The sequence below is a fragment of the Ictidomys tridecemlineatus genome, chromosome 7 (genome assembly GCF_052094955.1).
Source record: "Ictidomys tridecemlineatus isolate mIctTri1 chromosome 7, mIctTri1.hap1, whole genome shotgun sequence".
Taxonomy (NCBI): domain Eukaryota; kingdom Metazoa; phylum Chordata; class Mammalia; order Rodentia; family Sciuridae; genus Ictidomys; species Ictidomys tridecemlineatus.
Genome location: NC_135483.1, coordinates 156,150,108 through 156,165,013, shown reverse-complemented (window position 1 = coordinate 156,165,013; position 14,906 = coordinate 156,150,108). Strand labels below are relative to the sequence as shown.

The 14,906-nt window shown below is 37.9% G+C and overlaps 1 protein-coding gene across 7 annotated transcripts in view; it reads right to left on the bottom strand.

Annotated features, from left to right (window-relative positions):
• Window positions 1–1,890: 1,890 nt before the first annotated feature.
• Window positions 1,891–14,906, bottom strand: part of Mfsd6 (major facilitator superfamily domain containing 6) — a 61,408-nt gene continuing 48,392 nt past the window's right edge. For 6 of the 7 annotated variants that reach the window (XM_078017727.1, XM_078017732.1, XM_078017729.1 and 3 more), the window contains 4 exons: window positions 8,917–9,078; window positions 7,930–8,028; window positions 6,011–6,291; window positions 1,891–4,045 (listed from right to left, as the gene is read on the bottom strand). In XM_078017727.1, coding sequence (XP_077873853.1) covers window positions 3,842–4,045; window positions 6,011–6,291; window positions 7,930–8,028; window positions 8,917–9,078 — 746 coding nt within the window. In that variant the 3' untranslated portion in view covers window positions 1,891–3,841. Of the gene's footprint in view, window positions 4,046–4,180; window positions 4,206–6,010; window positions 6,292–7,929; window positions 8,029–8,916; window positions 9,079–14,906 lie in introns of all 7 variants that reach the window. The other variant, XM_078017730.1, reaches the window with a different exon arrangement.

The following is a 14,906-nucleotide window of genomic DNA, read 5'->3' as shown; positions in this document are numbered from 1 at the left end:
AATTAAAATGACCCCAGTTTTACAGAGGAGGGCCCTGGGGCCCAGAGAACTTATGTATTGTATGTATATGTGTGTGTGTGTGTGTGTATTATATATGTTAAGTCCTCATTGGCAGAACTGGGACTTAATTCCAGTCATTCTGGATCCAGAGTCCATATTCCCAACTGTAGCATTTTAAGGTCCCTGAATTGCCATGTAAAAACTGGGACTTTCTTAGAGCCCTGGGGAGCAAGTAGTCCTGTGTTAATTAGCTGCCCAAAGTAGAGAGGAGCCAAGTGAGTTGGGTCCAGAGTGGGTGTTTACTGCTTCACATTTCCCATCCAGGACAAACAGTACGCTTTCAGTTACACACTTATCAGAAGCCACAGCTTGTTCTTGTATAAAGTACATTACTTTCCAATTTAAGGAAACATGCCCCTTTTCTCTGATTTTGTCCCCATCCAAGCATTGGTCTTTCTCCCAAGTGCCTAATGATTCAGAATTCTTGAATCAGGTATTCTTAAAGCTTCACTGAAATAACACAGAAGTGGTTTAGGGCTTCAGATAGCCTTTGTCTTTTTCTAGTGCATCATAAGGCTGAAGAATTCCTAAATGGAAAATCACCTTTTTTTTTTTTAATCCATATGCTCATCTCTGTCACAAGCCTCATCCTCACAGAATAACATAACTTTAGGGTCAGCCTCTCATGCAGAAGTTGAGGAAACTGAGGCCCATGTATCTCCCAAAGGTGATTTCTTCCTGTACTGTCCAATATGGTATAAATCTAATTCCTCAAATGCATAGCCACATTCCACCTGCTTAATAGCCACATGAAGTTCACAGTCACCACACTAGACTGCACAAATAGAGAATTTATCATCTTCCTAGTAAGTTCTACTGGACAGAGCCATTGTACAATACCACTGTCTCAGGATGTTGATCTATGTATGTATCTGCCCTTACTGGCTCCCACGGCTCTGGTCTGGAGAGTTCCTACCAACATCTGGGTTTTCTCTGTCATTGACAAACCATCTAGAGTGTAAAGGACCTTGTGTTCTCATAATTAGCACCAGGAGTTTGAAGATGCTAGATTTCTGGTTATCTGGAAATATCTAGAAATCCTTAAATAGAAATAAAACCACACACATGTATGTTTCAGGCACATGTGGAATGGTTCAGGCCAGGGCTGCTTTAGGCTTGCTCTACCATAACATTAGGTGGGGAATGGCCTCCCAACCCCTTGGGATGGAGGAAGGTGCTGGGTGGACCAGGACTTTGACATTAGGAGGATCTGACTTTGAATCCTAGTTTTGTGACTGTAATCCTATAATTTAAGCTCTGTTAGCTTCAGAATTCTCATATTTAAAATGAGGCCAGTGATATGTACCACAGAGGAATTTTGTAAGGACAAAATAATAATTTCTTTAGCACATAACAAGCACCCAATCACCATGGATGTGGCTCCTCTTTTCCCAGATTGGCAGCTTAACCTCAGATTGGCTGAGAGGAATATTGCTTAAACAGTGGCCCCAGCAGCACTAGAAGTACTAAAAGGAAAACCGTCGGAAGTTTTCAGCTAACTGCTTCTTGGGGCCATGGCAAAATTCACAGGCCAGTAGAGGAGCACTGTCCTCCCTATGAGTCCTTAAGTTTTTCAGGAAGTGACTGCCATTGAGATGTATTATAAGTTATTATTCTGTTTAAGGCTTTGAGGACTAGTTTAATAATTAGCAACCAGCCTCTTTGCATCCAGACGAACTCAGCACCCTGGGGTAATCTGCTATTTCTATGATCATAGGGGAAAAAGTAGAAAATAAGTCATTAAGGCAGTGATTACCAGCCTGGGTTTTGTGACACCCCTGAGTATTTCTAGGGATCTCAAGGGGGGGTTATAAAATTCTCAAATCAAGATTTAATTTGAATTCACTTTAATGTATGGCACTTTGAAGACAAGAAAAAGTCACAAAGTCCACAGACTCATGAAGGTGTCAGCTCAAAAGGCTGGAAATTACTGCATTATTGGATCAATTCCCACAGTAAACATTTCATGACAAAGGTGTGTTGCATTTGGTCTCATTCATTACAGAGTAAAGGACTTTTACTTGTTTGGTCACATCTTTATCATTTAAGAAATATTTAAAAATGTGTTTTATTTTTACTTCAACATGTTCACTGTGCATTTCCAAAACAGCAGGCTTTTCAAAGAAATAAATCAGAACTGTAAACACAAGATACAATATAAGTTTTTGACTTCCTACAGTCAGTTTCACAAATCTACATACTGTACATTCATAGGCGAGGTTCAGCCTGTCACCCACTTCTTTATTTCTGTAATTACACAAGCATAATAAATACATCTGATTTTAAAGGTCACTTAAAATGAGTCATGATAATTTACAGTACAGTACGTTTCAGTTCAAGTGCAAAAATAACTATTTGCTTAACTCTATTTCTTTTTAAGCTATGTTTTGTGGTGAAGCTAGATATCCAAGTGTACAATTTCTTCTCCCAGATAAAGTACTGGGCAGAGCTGTGTCATGGGGAGGCCCTGGATTTACCGTGATCCTGTATGACCAGAGGCTAAGGTGGGAGCTGGCTTCTAATTGTTCCTTCCTCTCTCCCAATTGCCTTTCATTCAGCTGAAGCAGTGGCTCTCTCTCCCTAGTCCTCCACTTTCATTTTTAGCAGCAAGCGTTATGCATGATTCACCAAACCATTGTTCTGAAGATAGCTGAATATGTACAGTCCCATACCCAGATCTAATTGTCCAGTGTCTGACTATATCTTCTTGGGAAAGAGCACACTGAGATTTGTTTCTTTATTCTTTAGAAAGTACCTCTTGTTACACCCTTTCTATTCCCAATTTCTTATTTACCACCTCACAAACAAAACTGACCTACTAGGTAAGTTTTAAAAATTGTATCCCTCTCCCAGGCACTTAAATCTTATACTGTTCTTTGTAAATAGTACTGTGTAATTAAAGGAACCTTAGGAATCCAGTGATTTTTGTTTTATTATATAAGCTAACTAGAGCCCAAATCCCTCTAAAATAGTAAATAGTGATGGAAGCTATTTCCAGTATAATATATTTAGTAAACCCTTACCTGTTAAGCCATAGGACACTGACTTGGTCAGTTTCTTTGAAATATTCCCTCATTTCTAGTCATTCTCAAAGCCCATTTAAAACAAAAGGCATTTTAAAGCTCAATTTAGCTTGCAGTAGTCAATGACAGCTTTTGCTGCTCAGTACTATTTTCAATATATACCATACGTATATAAAAATATATTTTGTTGGAGATATGCAAAACTTATGATGAAACTTAACTTTTTAAAATTTTAAACAAAAAAGTATAAGTACTACTTTCATGTGATTACCTTTTAATATATCTTACAATTTTTTTAAATGGTTCTCTTCTAGAGAAAAAAATTATAGATGTTCTCTATTTCTTTACAGTGGGCATTAAGAACACAATAATTAGAATAAATAATCAGAAGAGGGAAATTATACCAATATTCACCTTGAAATACTTGTGTTCCCTCTACTTAGTGTAACAGCTGGTTTCCAGCCTTCCTGCATTGGCAAAAATGTTCTGTGGTCATTCACCTAACCAACCAAGAACGGAAGTCCTCACTGAATGCTATTATCTTTCTGTGACTCCAATGGGACTATGGAAGTTCACCTTCTCTTGCCATATGTACTGTAGCTCAGGTGTGTGTGTGTTTATGTGTGTGTGTTTTCCATGTTAATGAGTTTAGATATTTAGAAGCGTATGCGGTGCTGGCTCCTCCGCAGGAGTTGTGATGGGGTCTGGCCAAGGAACCCAATTCCATGCAGGGTGTGAGATGAGCAAGACACGGTCCCTCAGCATCCTCCAGTGGCAGGCCGAGTGTGCTGCTCCCCACTCTCCTCCGCACGTGGGTCCACACTGGGGTGAACAGAGCTAATCTGCGTCTGAGATGCTGCTGCGTCAGGGGATGGCTGGTTTCTAGGTGGGTCAGGGTGAGTCTCACTAGGGACAGGTTGGACTCCACTAGCTGGAGAATTTTCTTGATTCTCACTGGTCCCCTGGGAGGAAAAAACAGAAAGAATGTGAAACCAACCCTTTATATATGTTTTCAAGTAAGACACAGCAAACGTGGGGAGATCATCGTGAAGTGCCCAGGGACCAAGTAATAGAGGAATAAGTATAGAATGTCTTACCTTTCATTTCTTTTCCTATGTGCAACTGCCAGAGCCGCATGAAAAACACAAACACTATAAGCAGACATATCTTGTGGATAAAGGAACATTTTTACCAAAATACCCATCACTACTAGGTAAACAATTTATATCATCAAATATTTTAATGACTCCCCAGTCACTGTAAATCACTGGATGAGTACCAAGGAATAAGTGAAATGCAGGCCACTTGCCAAGACCAGGGTGTTCAAGAGCTAGAAGATGTTTTGTCAATATTAAGTTAATGAGGGATTTTTCTGTAATGAAAAATCTTAATGTATATTTGCAATTTCAAAATAAAAATAATCACTAAAAGTTAAATGAGAAAGAACTTCTACATAAAAAAGGGATGTGTACTTATGTAACCAGTGGTGGGTAGCAATAAGTATGTGTACTCACTCCAGTATGTTTTGGTAAAATTCCATATTAGTTTTCAGGTCAGGAAACATGATTTTTTTTTTGTAGTTATAGATGGACAGAATGCCTTTATTTTGTTTGTTTATTTTTATGTGGTGCTGAGGATCGAACCCCAGCCCAGGAAACATGATTTTTAAAAAGGGTTACTTCTAATAGCTGAATAATAAAAAAAAAGTTTCATTTTTGTTAATTTTAAAATATATGGGAAAAAAAACCCTTAGCATAATGACTTTTTCATAAGAACTACACCAAACCTGCTAGTTCTTGATCTCAACAGACACCAGAAAAAAAAAAAATTAGTGCTGCGTAACCCTCATGGGCTTCTGTGAGCACAGACATGAAAATGCTACTTCCTTGGCGGCAGACTCACCTGCTCTCCCACTCCCCTCCCTGCTGTAAGGTACAAAATCCTCCCTGTGCTCCTCCCACCCCAATGTCGAGTTCAGACCTAGCAGAAGATTTATTATCTTAAGGAGGATCATGCACAAACTGGCATGCATATGGTTATCAGTCAAGAATCAGATTTGCATAAATTATATAAAGATTTTAGGTTTACAAAGTCAAGATACATTTAATGAAGGTAATTCAACAGATTTTATAAAAAGAAAATACCCAAATTATCCTTAAGTCTTTCTCCTTTATTTCTTTGTTTTTTCTGGGTCCTCTGAAGCTACTCTAAATATGGAGCTGACACAACTTATCAAGTAAGTGGGAGAGATGAATATAAAAAAGGGAAGAAAATTCATTCCTTTGGTCAAACTGTTTGTAGAAGTCATACTCATTTTCCAAAGTCTGGAAACAGCTTTTAGTTACACAGCTATTAACTTTATCAGCATGGTTTGACTTTTCTCAGGAGAAACACTAGAGATTATCTAGGGATAAGAATAATTGCACTTTCTATTTTTCAGGTGAGGCCACTGCAGAACCATCATCCCCTGAGTTGGGGGTCCTGTCAGACCCATATAGTGGCTCAGTTATTAGTTAATTAATTCAACAGATATTTATTGCATTCCTATGATATGGCATGACCACTAGAATGTTGGAACTATAGAGCTTAGTAAATACAGTCCCTGAATGAAAGAACAATACTCTTGCTGTAACTGCTATCCATCAACACTGAAATTTTAAAGGAGTATATAAGATTGGAATTTATTAAGAATTATCATCCCCTTTGTAAAGCCTTCCTAAACTTCATAAGGCAGAATTTTCCTTCTACGAGACCATGTAAATATGCCATAACAGCTATCAGAGTATTGAAATTGTTTGCATGTCTCTTGTTTCCCACCAATTTTTCGATAAATCTTAATGAATGTAAAATGAATAATTAAAATGAGTGAGCCCACTTGAAGTGTCTCCAGTGAAGGTGACATTGCTAGCCCACTGGAGGAACAATACCTGTAAAGGCTGTATCTCAGAAGCACGGTTGTCTCTTGTCAGTTGCATCATCTCTTTAATTTGGTAGAGTGCATAGACCAAAGTCACCCAGGGGGAGGAGCTGACCCCCCAGGCTGGTTTGTTCACATCTTCTTGTTCTTCCTGGTGCTTGGTTTTCTTGGGTGGAAGTCTGGGCTCAATGCGTGGCATGACATCTTCTGTCTGTTGCTGTACCAAGTCGATGGTTGCTATGGGAACAGGACTGGAGGGAACAGGAATCCTTTCTGCCAACATTGTCTTGTCTGGAGAGAAAATAATGTTTAAATTATTTTTCAGTTTTCTACATATTTAAATAAAGGCAAATAAGCCAGGTGCAGTGGTGCACAACTATAATCCCAGCTACTTGAATGGCTGCCTTGAGCCCAGGGGGTTGAGACCAGCTTGGGCAACAGAGTGAGACTCTGGCTCAACTAAATAAGTATACTGACAATTCTATAAACCCATTCTAATTTGTTTAGCAACATTAATAAATTTTTGTTTACCAAGGATTTCTTTATGTGGTGCACAACTTCTTTGCTTGGTCTCCTCATAGGACTTAATAGATATTAACTTATATTTATTTAAGAAATCTAGTTTTCAATTTAACTTAGATATAACATTGTATGGAGCATAGGTTACAGTTAATGTGCTTTAGGTCCCCTTGTAGGATTGCAATTTTAAAGGTAGCATCAAAACAGCAAAAGCTATCTGGAAGCCTTTTACTGAAGGCTCAAACTGAGACTTGTAAGAGGTATGATCCACATGAGATTATAAAGAACAAAAGTAAGAAACCCAATATTGCTCCTTTTTTCTGAATAACTCAAAGAGATTAAAATCAACCTATGAGGTTTCTGTAATAAGTAAGTTTTTGTCCTGACAGAAGTACTTTGGATATTGAAGCCAGGGCTCATGGAAGGATAGGACAGCCAAAGAAGACTATCCCTGCACAGGGACCAAGGAGCTGAGCAAGAGTTATTTGTATTCTACTGGTTGACCCTTTTCATTAAAAAGTTGATTTAAGCTGGGTGTGGTGGCACAAACCTGTAATCCCAGTGGCTCAGGAGGCTGAGACAGAAGGATCACAAGTTCAAAGCCAGCCTCAGCAAAAGCAACTCAGTGAGACCCTGTTTCTAAATAAAATCCAAAACAGGGCTGAGGATATGGTTCAGTGATCAAGTGCCCCTGAGTTCAATTCCTGGTCCTTCCACCGCCAAAAAAAAAAAAAAAAAAAAAAAATGCTTTAACAAGTGGTGCATGCCTGTAATCCCAGTGACATAGGAGGCTGAGGAAGGAGGATCATAAATTCCAGGTCAGCCTGGGCCATTTAGCAGACCTTATCTCAAAATAAAAAGAGCTGAGGACAGATCAGTGGTAGAGTGCCCCTAGTTTCAATTCCCAGTACAATCTCCAGTACTGCCAAATCCTTGTCCCTGCCAAAAAGATTGATTTAAATTCTCATCTATACATTATACTTGACAAAACAATTTTACTAAAGGCCATATCCAGTTCAGGGAAAACTTCAAATTTCAGGTTTAGACTTTCATTTTCTTCAAATGAAGATAAAGGCATAGATAGTAATACCACTCCCTACCCCTAAAAGTAAAATTACTATAGTCTTATATGTATTTGACTATTGAAATCCCTCCAGAATACCAGGGAAATTTAAACCAGTACCATAAAACAAAACAAGAATGTTCAAGCTTCCTAATATAATTCTTTTTAGCAGAGAAGGAGGCTTCTCTCTAACATGGCACACACGAGTGCATCGGTACACCACTGAGGAAATCCACCCAGGTAGGCCCATTGTATACCATGACTACTTCCAGGTTTCTGAGGGGCACCTGTGGAATTCCTCATGGTCTGGACCATTAGCAACATCAAGAAAGAATGGAAATGTTTACCTTCTTCCTCATCTGGCACTGCCAGCCACTGGATCAGGGCAAAGAGCAGGAGGATCACCAGGCAGGCCATGCCAATGCCTCGGAAGGTTGCAGCAGCCCCTGTGAAAACAATCAGAGGACCGTAGAAGAATTCCAGGAAAAGCAGATAGCCCTCCTCCCAAACTGTCAATGTTCTAAAGTTCAGGCACAGAAAGCACTACTTTCAGTTAATCAGAGGACAGTGCCCTTCCGCTAGCTTTCCCTAAAGGTGCCCCTGGCGCTGGCACTGGTTCTGTTGTTTGTCAATTATAAAACTGCATTTTTAAAGGATTATAAGGGATTGTTTTTCACTGCCTTCCATTGTAACATCTAATATTCAATGGCATTCTCTTCTTTGTAAACATCATTTACCTACCTTTTTACTAACAGCCCTATAAATCTGTAGTGGGATGGCAGAGCTTATATAGTGTTATAAACTCACATGTCTCTGAACCCAACTCACCATTACTGAGCAGTCACAGTCCCTAGAGCAGAATAATCTCATTTCCACCCTGGCCTCTATATTTCCAATAAAGGAGATCTGATGAGGCAGACAGGCTGTGTTAATACAGATGTACTAACATGATCAAAGTCAGTATACAGTTAGTTAGTCTCTCCTGGTTCAAATGATGAATTTTCTTTTCTTTAGCTTTATCATCATCAGGTTTGGGGTACCACACTGTAAACCAAAAACATATGTGCTTATTCATTTTTTTTTGGCTCCTTTGAAGAATCTATGTAGCATCTCATTAAACTGTTAGTCAGAGGAGTGTGCACAATTATAGGCTGCCTTTAATCATCTTAACAACCTAACCACATGCTTTAGAATTAAAACTAACCTGAAATTTAGAAACAGAATACAAATACTAGAATTTAGCTTCTGGCAATATTCAGTAATAATGTGAGTGTTCATGAAGTATTGTTGAAAAATTATGTTTTCACCAAAGGAAAAAAGAAAGTCCTTTTTACCAAAATAATTGACTAACACTCCTCCAATCATGGCACCACATCCTCTCCCCAATCCCAGGTGAAGGCCCTGCAGGATGCCCTGTGCAGACGTCCTCAGCTCCGGGGGAACAGCTGCACTGAGGTAAGAAATACATGCTGCCCAGATGGCCGCGTGTGTCACTCCTGGAGAAGGAAAGAAACAGAGAAACAGGAGGCATCAAATGTCTGCTTAGAACTCCTTCAGTTACCCCATTTAGAAAGTGAATTATTTAAATTTTAAACATATGCATTCTCTCTCTCTCTCTCTCTCTCTCTCTCTCTCTCTCTCTCTCACACACACACACACACACACACACACACACACACACACGTACATTGGTAAAGTATCCATAGCAAAAAGTTCACCACTTTAACCATTTTTATACATTAGGTTCAATGGAATTATGTACACTCACACCGTTCTGCAACCATCAACAACACCCATTTCCAGAACTTTTTCACCTGAAACAAAAACTGTACCATTCTATAACCCCTCCCCTTCAGGCCTTGGCAACCCCTTTTCTATTTCCATGAAGGTCATTACTCTGGGTATCTCATAACTAGAATCATACAATATTTGTCCTCTTTGTATCTGGCTTATTTCACTTAACATAATGTCTTAAAGGTTCATCCATGTTGTAGCAAGTTTCAGAATTTCCTTCCTTTTAAAGGCTGAATAATACTCCAATATATGTATATATCACATTTGCTCATATATTCTTCTATTGGTAGACATCTGAGTTGTGTCCACCTATTTTGTTTTTTCGTTTTGGGTACTGGAGTTTGAAATAATAAGGGTCATTTAACCACTGAGGCACATACCCAACCCTTTTTATTTCTTAGTTTTCTCTCGTTTGGGAGACAGGGTCTCACAAAGTTGCTTAGGACATCGATAAATTGCTGAGGCTGGCTTTGAACTCATGATCCTCCTGCCTCCGCCTCCCCAGTTACTGGAATTACAGGGGTACACCACCACACCCAGATATGTTCACCTTTTAAAGGCTAGTGTGAATAATGCTACTATGAACATTGGTATACAAGTACCTGTTTGTATCCCTGATTTCAATTATTCTGGATATACACAGCTCAAAGCAGAGCTTCTGGGTTACATGGTCACATGCTTAACATTTTGAGGAACCACTGAACTATTTTACACAGTAGTTGTACCATTTACATTCCCATCAGATAAGAACAAGAGATCCAATTTCTCTACCACTTATTTTTGAAATTTTTTTCCTCTTAAATAATAGCAATTCTAATGAGTGTGAAGTATTATTTTGTGTTTCTGATTTGCATTCCCCTAAATACTAATGATGCTGAGCACTAGTGATGCTTTTTAACCATTTGTGTATCTTCTTTGGAGAAATGGCTATTTGAGTCCTTTGCCCATTTTTAAATTAAGTTGATTTCTGCTGTTGAGTTGGAAGTGTTCTTTATATGTTCTGTGTATTCATATCTTAGTGAGCACCTACTCTGTCATTAAGATTATTTCCATTTTTCCCCATTATGATTAGCACCATAATTTACAAAGCTGGAGATAAAGCTTTTTATGTACCTTAGATTATTTACACTGGCTATAATTCCACAATTGAGGTTAATGGTTCAGAGGATATGACAATTTGGGGGAGGGGAGTACCAAGGATTGAATTCAGGGGCTCTCAACCACTGAACTACATTGATTTCTCAGTCTTATTTTGTGTTTTATTTAGAGACAGGGTCTCACTGAGTTGCTTTAGTGCCTTACTGTTGCAAAGGCTGGCTCTGAACTTGTGATCCTTCTCCCCAGTCACTGGGATTACAGTTGTGCACTACCACACCTGGCTGGAGATGACAATTTTTATGCTTGTGAATATACAGTTTTAGTTTTCCAAAAGAGTGTAGAGACAACTTACAATGCCTCATAACAACTGTATTTTATCTTCATTATCTGTTGGAGGGAGAGAGAAGTAACAGGTTTTTTAAAAGTAATTATTTTAATACATGGTAACTTTGCATTATTTTAAAAAATATATTATCACAACAGATTTTATAGCTAGAGAGATTAAGAAATCAGCTGGTTCTGCCTTGATTAAGTCAGGAGCTCCTTCCCTAAAAAATGATCTCTTTTGGAGATAATATCTTCAGAAACTCACCCTAAGTTTTAGACTACTAAACTACAGAGTCAATATTCCTTTAAGATTTGATCTAACTTTTGTCTGCTTCTGACCAGAATGGATCAACAGGGTGTAGACTTACTCTCTTTACTGAAATAACTGAAAAGCTATACAACATATATAAATCGATGGTTTTTGAGAAACTGTGCATCATCAACAAAACCAGTAATACCTGAGACATGAGAAATAAATGAGTAGCCCCAGCTCAAAGCCTGAGATATTCTGAGAGGTACAGGCACAGAGAAGAATCACTGAGTTGAAGATTCTAGCCAGGAGTCTAAAGAGACAAGGTGGCTGGTGTGTTGGGGCAAAACACCAGAGAGAAGACAGCCTTCAAAGAGAAAACTCCAGAGATCTACAGAGGGCTCCCAGCAGAGAACTAACTGTTCAACAAATGCATGTATAGAAATTTTTCAAAGCCAAGGAAAGAACCACCCAAGAGTGTGATAGAGAACAATTCTGGAAACCATATGAGATTGGAAATAGTACCTGCTTCCACCAGCCAAGATGGAAAACCTCAGGATTTCTGGGACTTGTCAAGTACTCAAGAGGGTCTTGTGTTAGTAATAATCCCTAAACACTACTCTAGTCTCACCTGAGTAATCTTAAAAGCAAGACCCCAAAAGATGATACTATTTCCAAGTAACTGAGCTATGTCCCAGAACAAAGCTCAAGTTTGTTTCTAGGAATATGAAAATATCCAGCACTCAAAAAGGGAAAAGTCACAAGTATGCCATATAATAAAAAAATCACTGGGATAACCTTACTTACGTAGATCCATAATGCAATAAATGTCATTTTTACTGGGCACATTATCTCACATGTCTCATAATTGACTAAGAAACATCTAAACAATTTTCCTATCCCTTATATATGCCTCAGTCATCATTTTAACTGTTTTTTTTGTTCGTTTTGTTTTCCTAGTGCTGCAGATCCAACCCAGGCCTCCCACAAGCTTGGCAAACACTCTGCCACTAAGCTATATCCTAGCCCTAACCAGACTATTTTTCAACTAAAAAGTCAGACTAGATCATCAGTGGTAGCATGCACACTTAATTAATTTCCAAAGAAGTCAAATAAAGTATTTACTTTAGCTAAACAATTGCAATGCTCTCTAGATAGTGCCACATTTCTCAGAAATGAATCATGTCTGGATAGAGTCTTCATTGTGAATGTTGATACAGAGGTACACAATGGGAAGAGTTTCATTTATATCGTTAAAGGTGATGTTACTTCTATTTCTTTTCAAGATGTACGCTAGAATTCCACTAACACTAAAATAAAATTCGAAAGTATTCCAACACATACAATTAATTCATTCAAAATTGATTTGATTCAATAACAAAATCCAAATTAGTGATCCATCTTTAAGAAGTGGTTTCCCAAGACCTGAAACCACATCACATGGTTGCACGTTAACTGCAATCAATTGCAGGATTTACAAGTAGACAAAGATGAGCCTCTTTGTGTATGGGACTGTATTAAAATATGCTTTTTGGTTATAATTTAGATCAAATGTATTTGATCTCATTGATATTTTAGATTAAATATAATTCTTGAAGTTACTCTCAAGTGTGAAGGCTTTGGCATACACAAAATCTTGCAATAATAGGGCCTCTCTCTTTACACCACTTCAAAATTCTAGGTGTTGTCTAAAACTTAGACAACAAGGTAATCTAAGGTAATCAAACCATTTTCCACCAGGGTGACTCCAGTCTGAAGGCTTTTAAACTATTTTTAGAGCTGGCTGGCTAGTATTATGTGGCAGTTCTGAAATTCTCCTGAGTTAGATTTCTAGAGTCTCCTTATTGTTTTTGATTAGATAATTGGGAACTACAGCCTGTAAAGTAACTAATGGCATTAGCTGAAGAGAAAAACAGTAAAGTGTACAATAAAAATGTCTTCTCTGGTACTAAAGATAGAAGAAGGAAAGCCAACATTTTCTAGGGAAGACGAATTGATTTCTCTCAAAAAAACAAACAACAACAACAAAAAACTATTTCTAAACATCATGGCAATGGAAGAATCAATTAAGCCTACCCCACTTCCTAGAAAATAAACTAGCAAAACTAAGCAATCCATAGAAGGGACCGGTTAGTAATATCACCTTAAAGGCATTTGTAGAGCTATGGTTCTTATGCTTAAATTTGAATACACAACTCTCCAGTAATCTTATTAGTAATCTCAAACTCTGGCCAATATTTTTATTACAATTGTGTTCTGGTCTTCTAATTTCAGAATAATATAAAAAGCTACCTTAGAAATCTAAAAACTTTCCACCATTTTCCATATTTATATGACAAGATTGAAGAAGCCTTAGCAATTGTGCTACCTAAAACAACTCTCCTGTAAAATTTAGGAGGTAAAATACTATCATAAACTAGGAAAAGAAAATATTTCTACTTTCTTTACTTTTTATTAGAGATCTGTGCAAAAGAGTAGATGATTATTCTTTATGTGATGAAATAAGAACATTTATTTTGTGACATGGGTAAATGTGTACAGCAGAGGTACAAAATTTCAAACCCTTAAGTATGAGATAATTATGTTGGAAGAGCCAACGGTGAAAATCAAAAGATGTTACCCCTGACTGCTAACAGTGAACACACAAATTGACACCTAGCCACACCTGTTAACCCTTCCTTAGTCACTTGTCATAAATCTATCGAGATGCCTTCAGTAGTAATTCATCACCAACTCACTAGGTGCTCAACGAATACTGCATGACTCACAAAGACCAAACAGGTCACATAAACTTAGTGTCTCAGTCCTCCCTTACTTCTAGTGAGGTTCATCAGCATTAGCTTTGAATGTGGGAAAGCATGAGGATGGAATATATAGTGCCAATATACTGTTTGGATAACCTTGAATCACTAAAAATAATTGTGATTAATAATAAAATTTTTATTAATAATATAGTATCATCACAGCAAATTATTCCACAAGGAATTGTGCTATTTTGCACAGATTATTTCCTTTATTCTTGGGTAGTATGTTTTTCTTCATTTTCCAAAAAGGAAACTAAGGCACTAAGAGATTAGAGTGCCATGTTCAAGGTCACAGAGACAGGCAGTAGTAGGACATAGTATGAATCGTGGATATCCACATTCAGAACTTCAGTGCTTATGTGTTGCACTGTATGTCCTCATAACAACTATTTCAGTATTCCTCAGAAAATGTAGTTGTCAGCTTTGAGAGGTTTTGCTGGTATTTCCAAACATGCCCAACAATCTACCTTCTTGAAAAAAAATTCCTATTCCTCTGCCTTTTCCCCCTCATTCCCTAAAAGCTGATTTATTACATATAGCATCAAGTCTTTCATATACCCTAAATGACTCTTTACCTTATAATATTCAACACCGGTATCTCATTCTGCAATATGTATTTCAAAACTGTTCAGTCCTGGCCCACAAGAGTGCTCTATTGCAATAAATGGCATGTATGAGCAAGAAAAAAAAAATCCTTTCTTCTCAAGAAGACAGCTATTCTTTGTTAAATGTTGCTTGGCTTGGGGAAATCACATCATAATGGCTGGGAGGAGAGAGAACTGACAAAGTACTGAGAACTAGAATTGTTTTGTTTTTCTTGTTTCTACCACTGATGTATTGCTTACCAAACAAAATATAAATTATCCCTTTAGCACCAGCACACAGAATTAGCTGTCACAAACCTTTTCCGAGTACAGACCAAAGTTTACATTTCAATTACTTCATTGTACTTCTCATGCAGGGATGAAAGAAGCTTCTGAAAGATAAAACTTGTGAACATCCATAAGACTGCTCTCCCTAAGTAAAGGCCTCCACTGGATAGGCAGTAAGA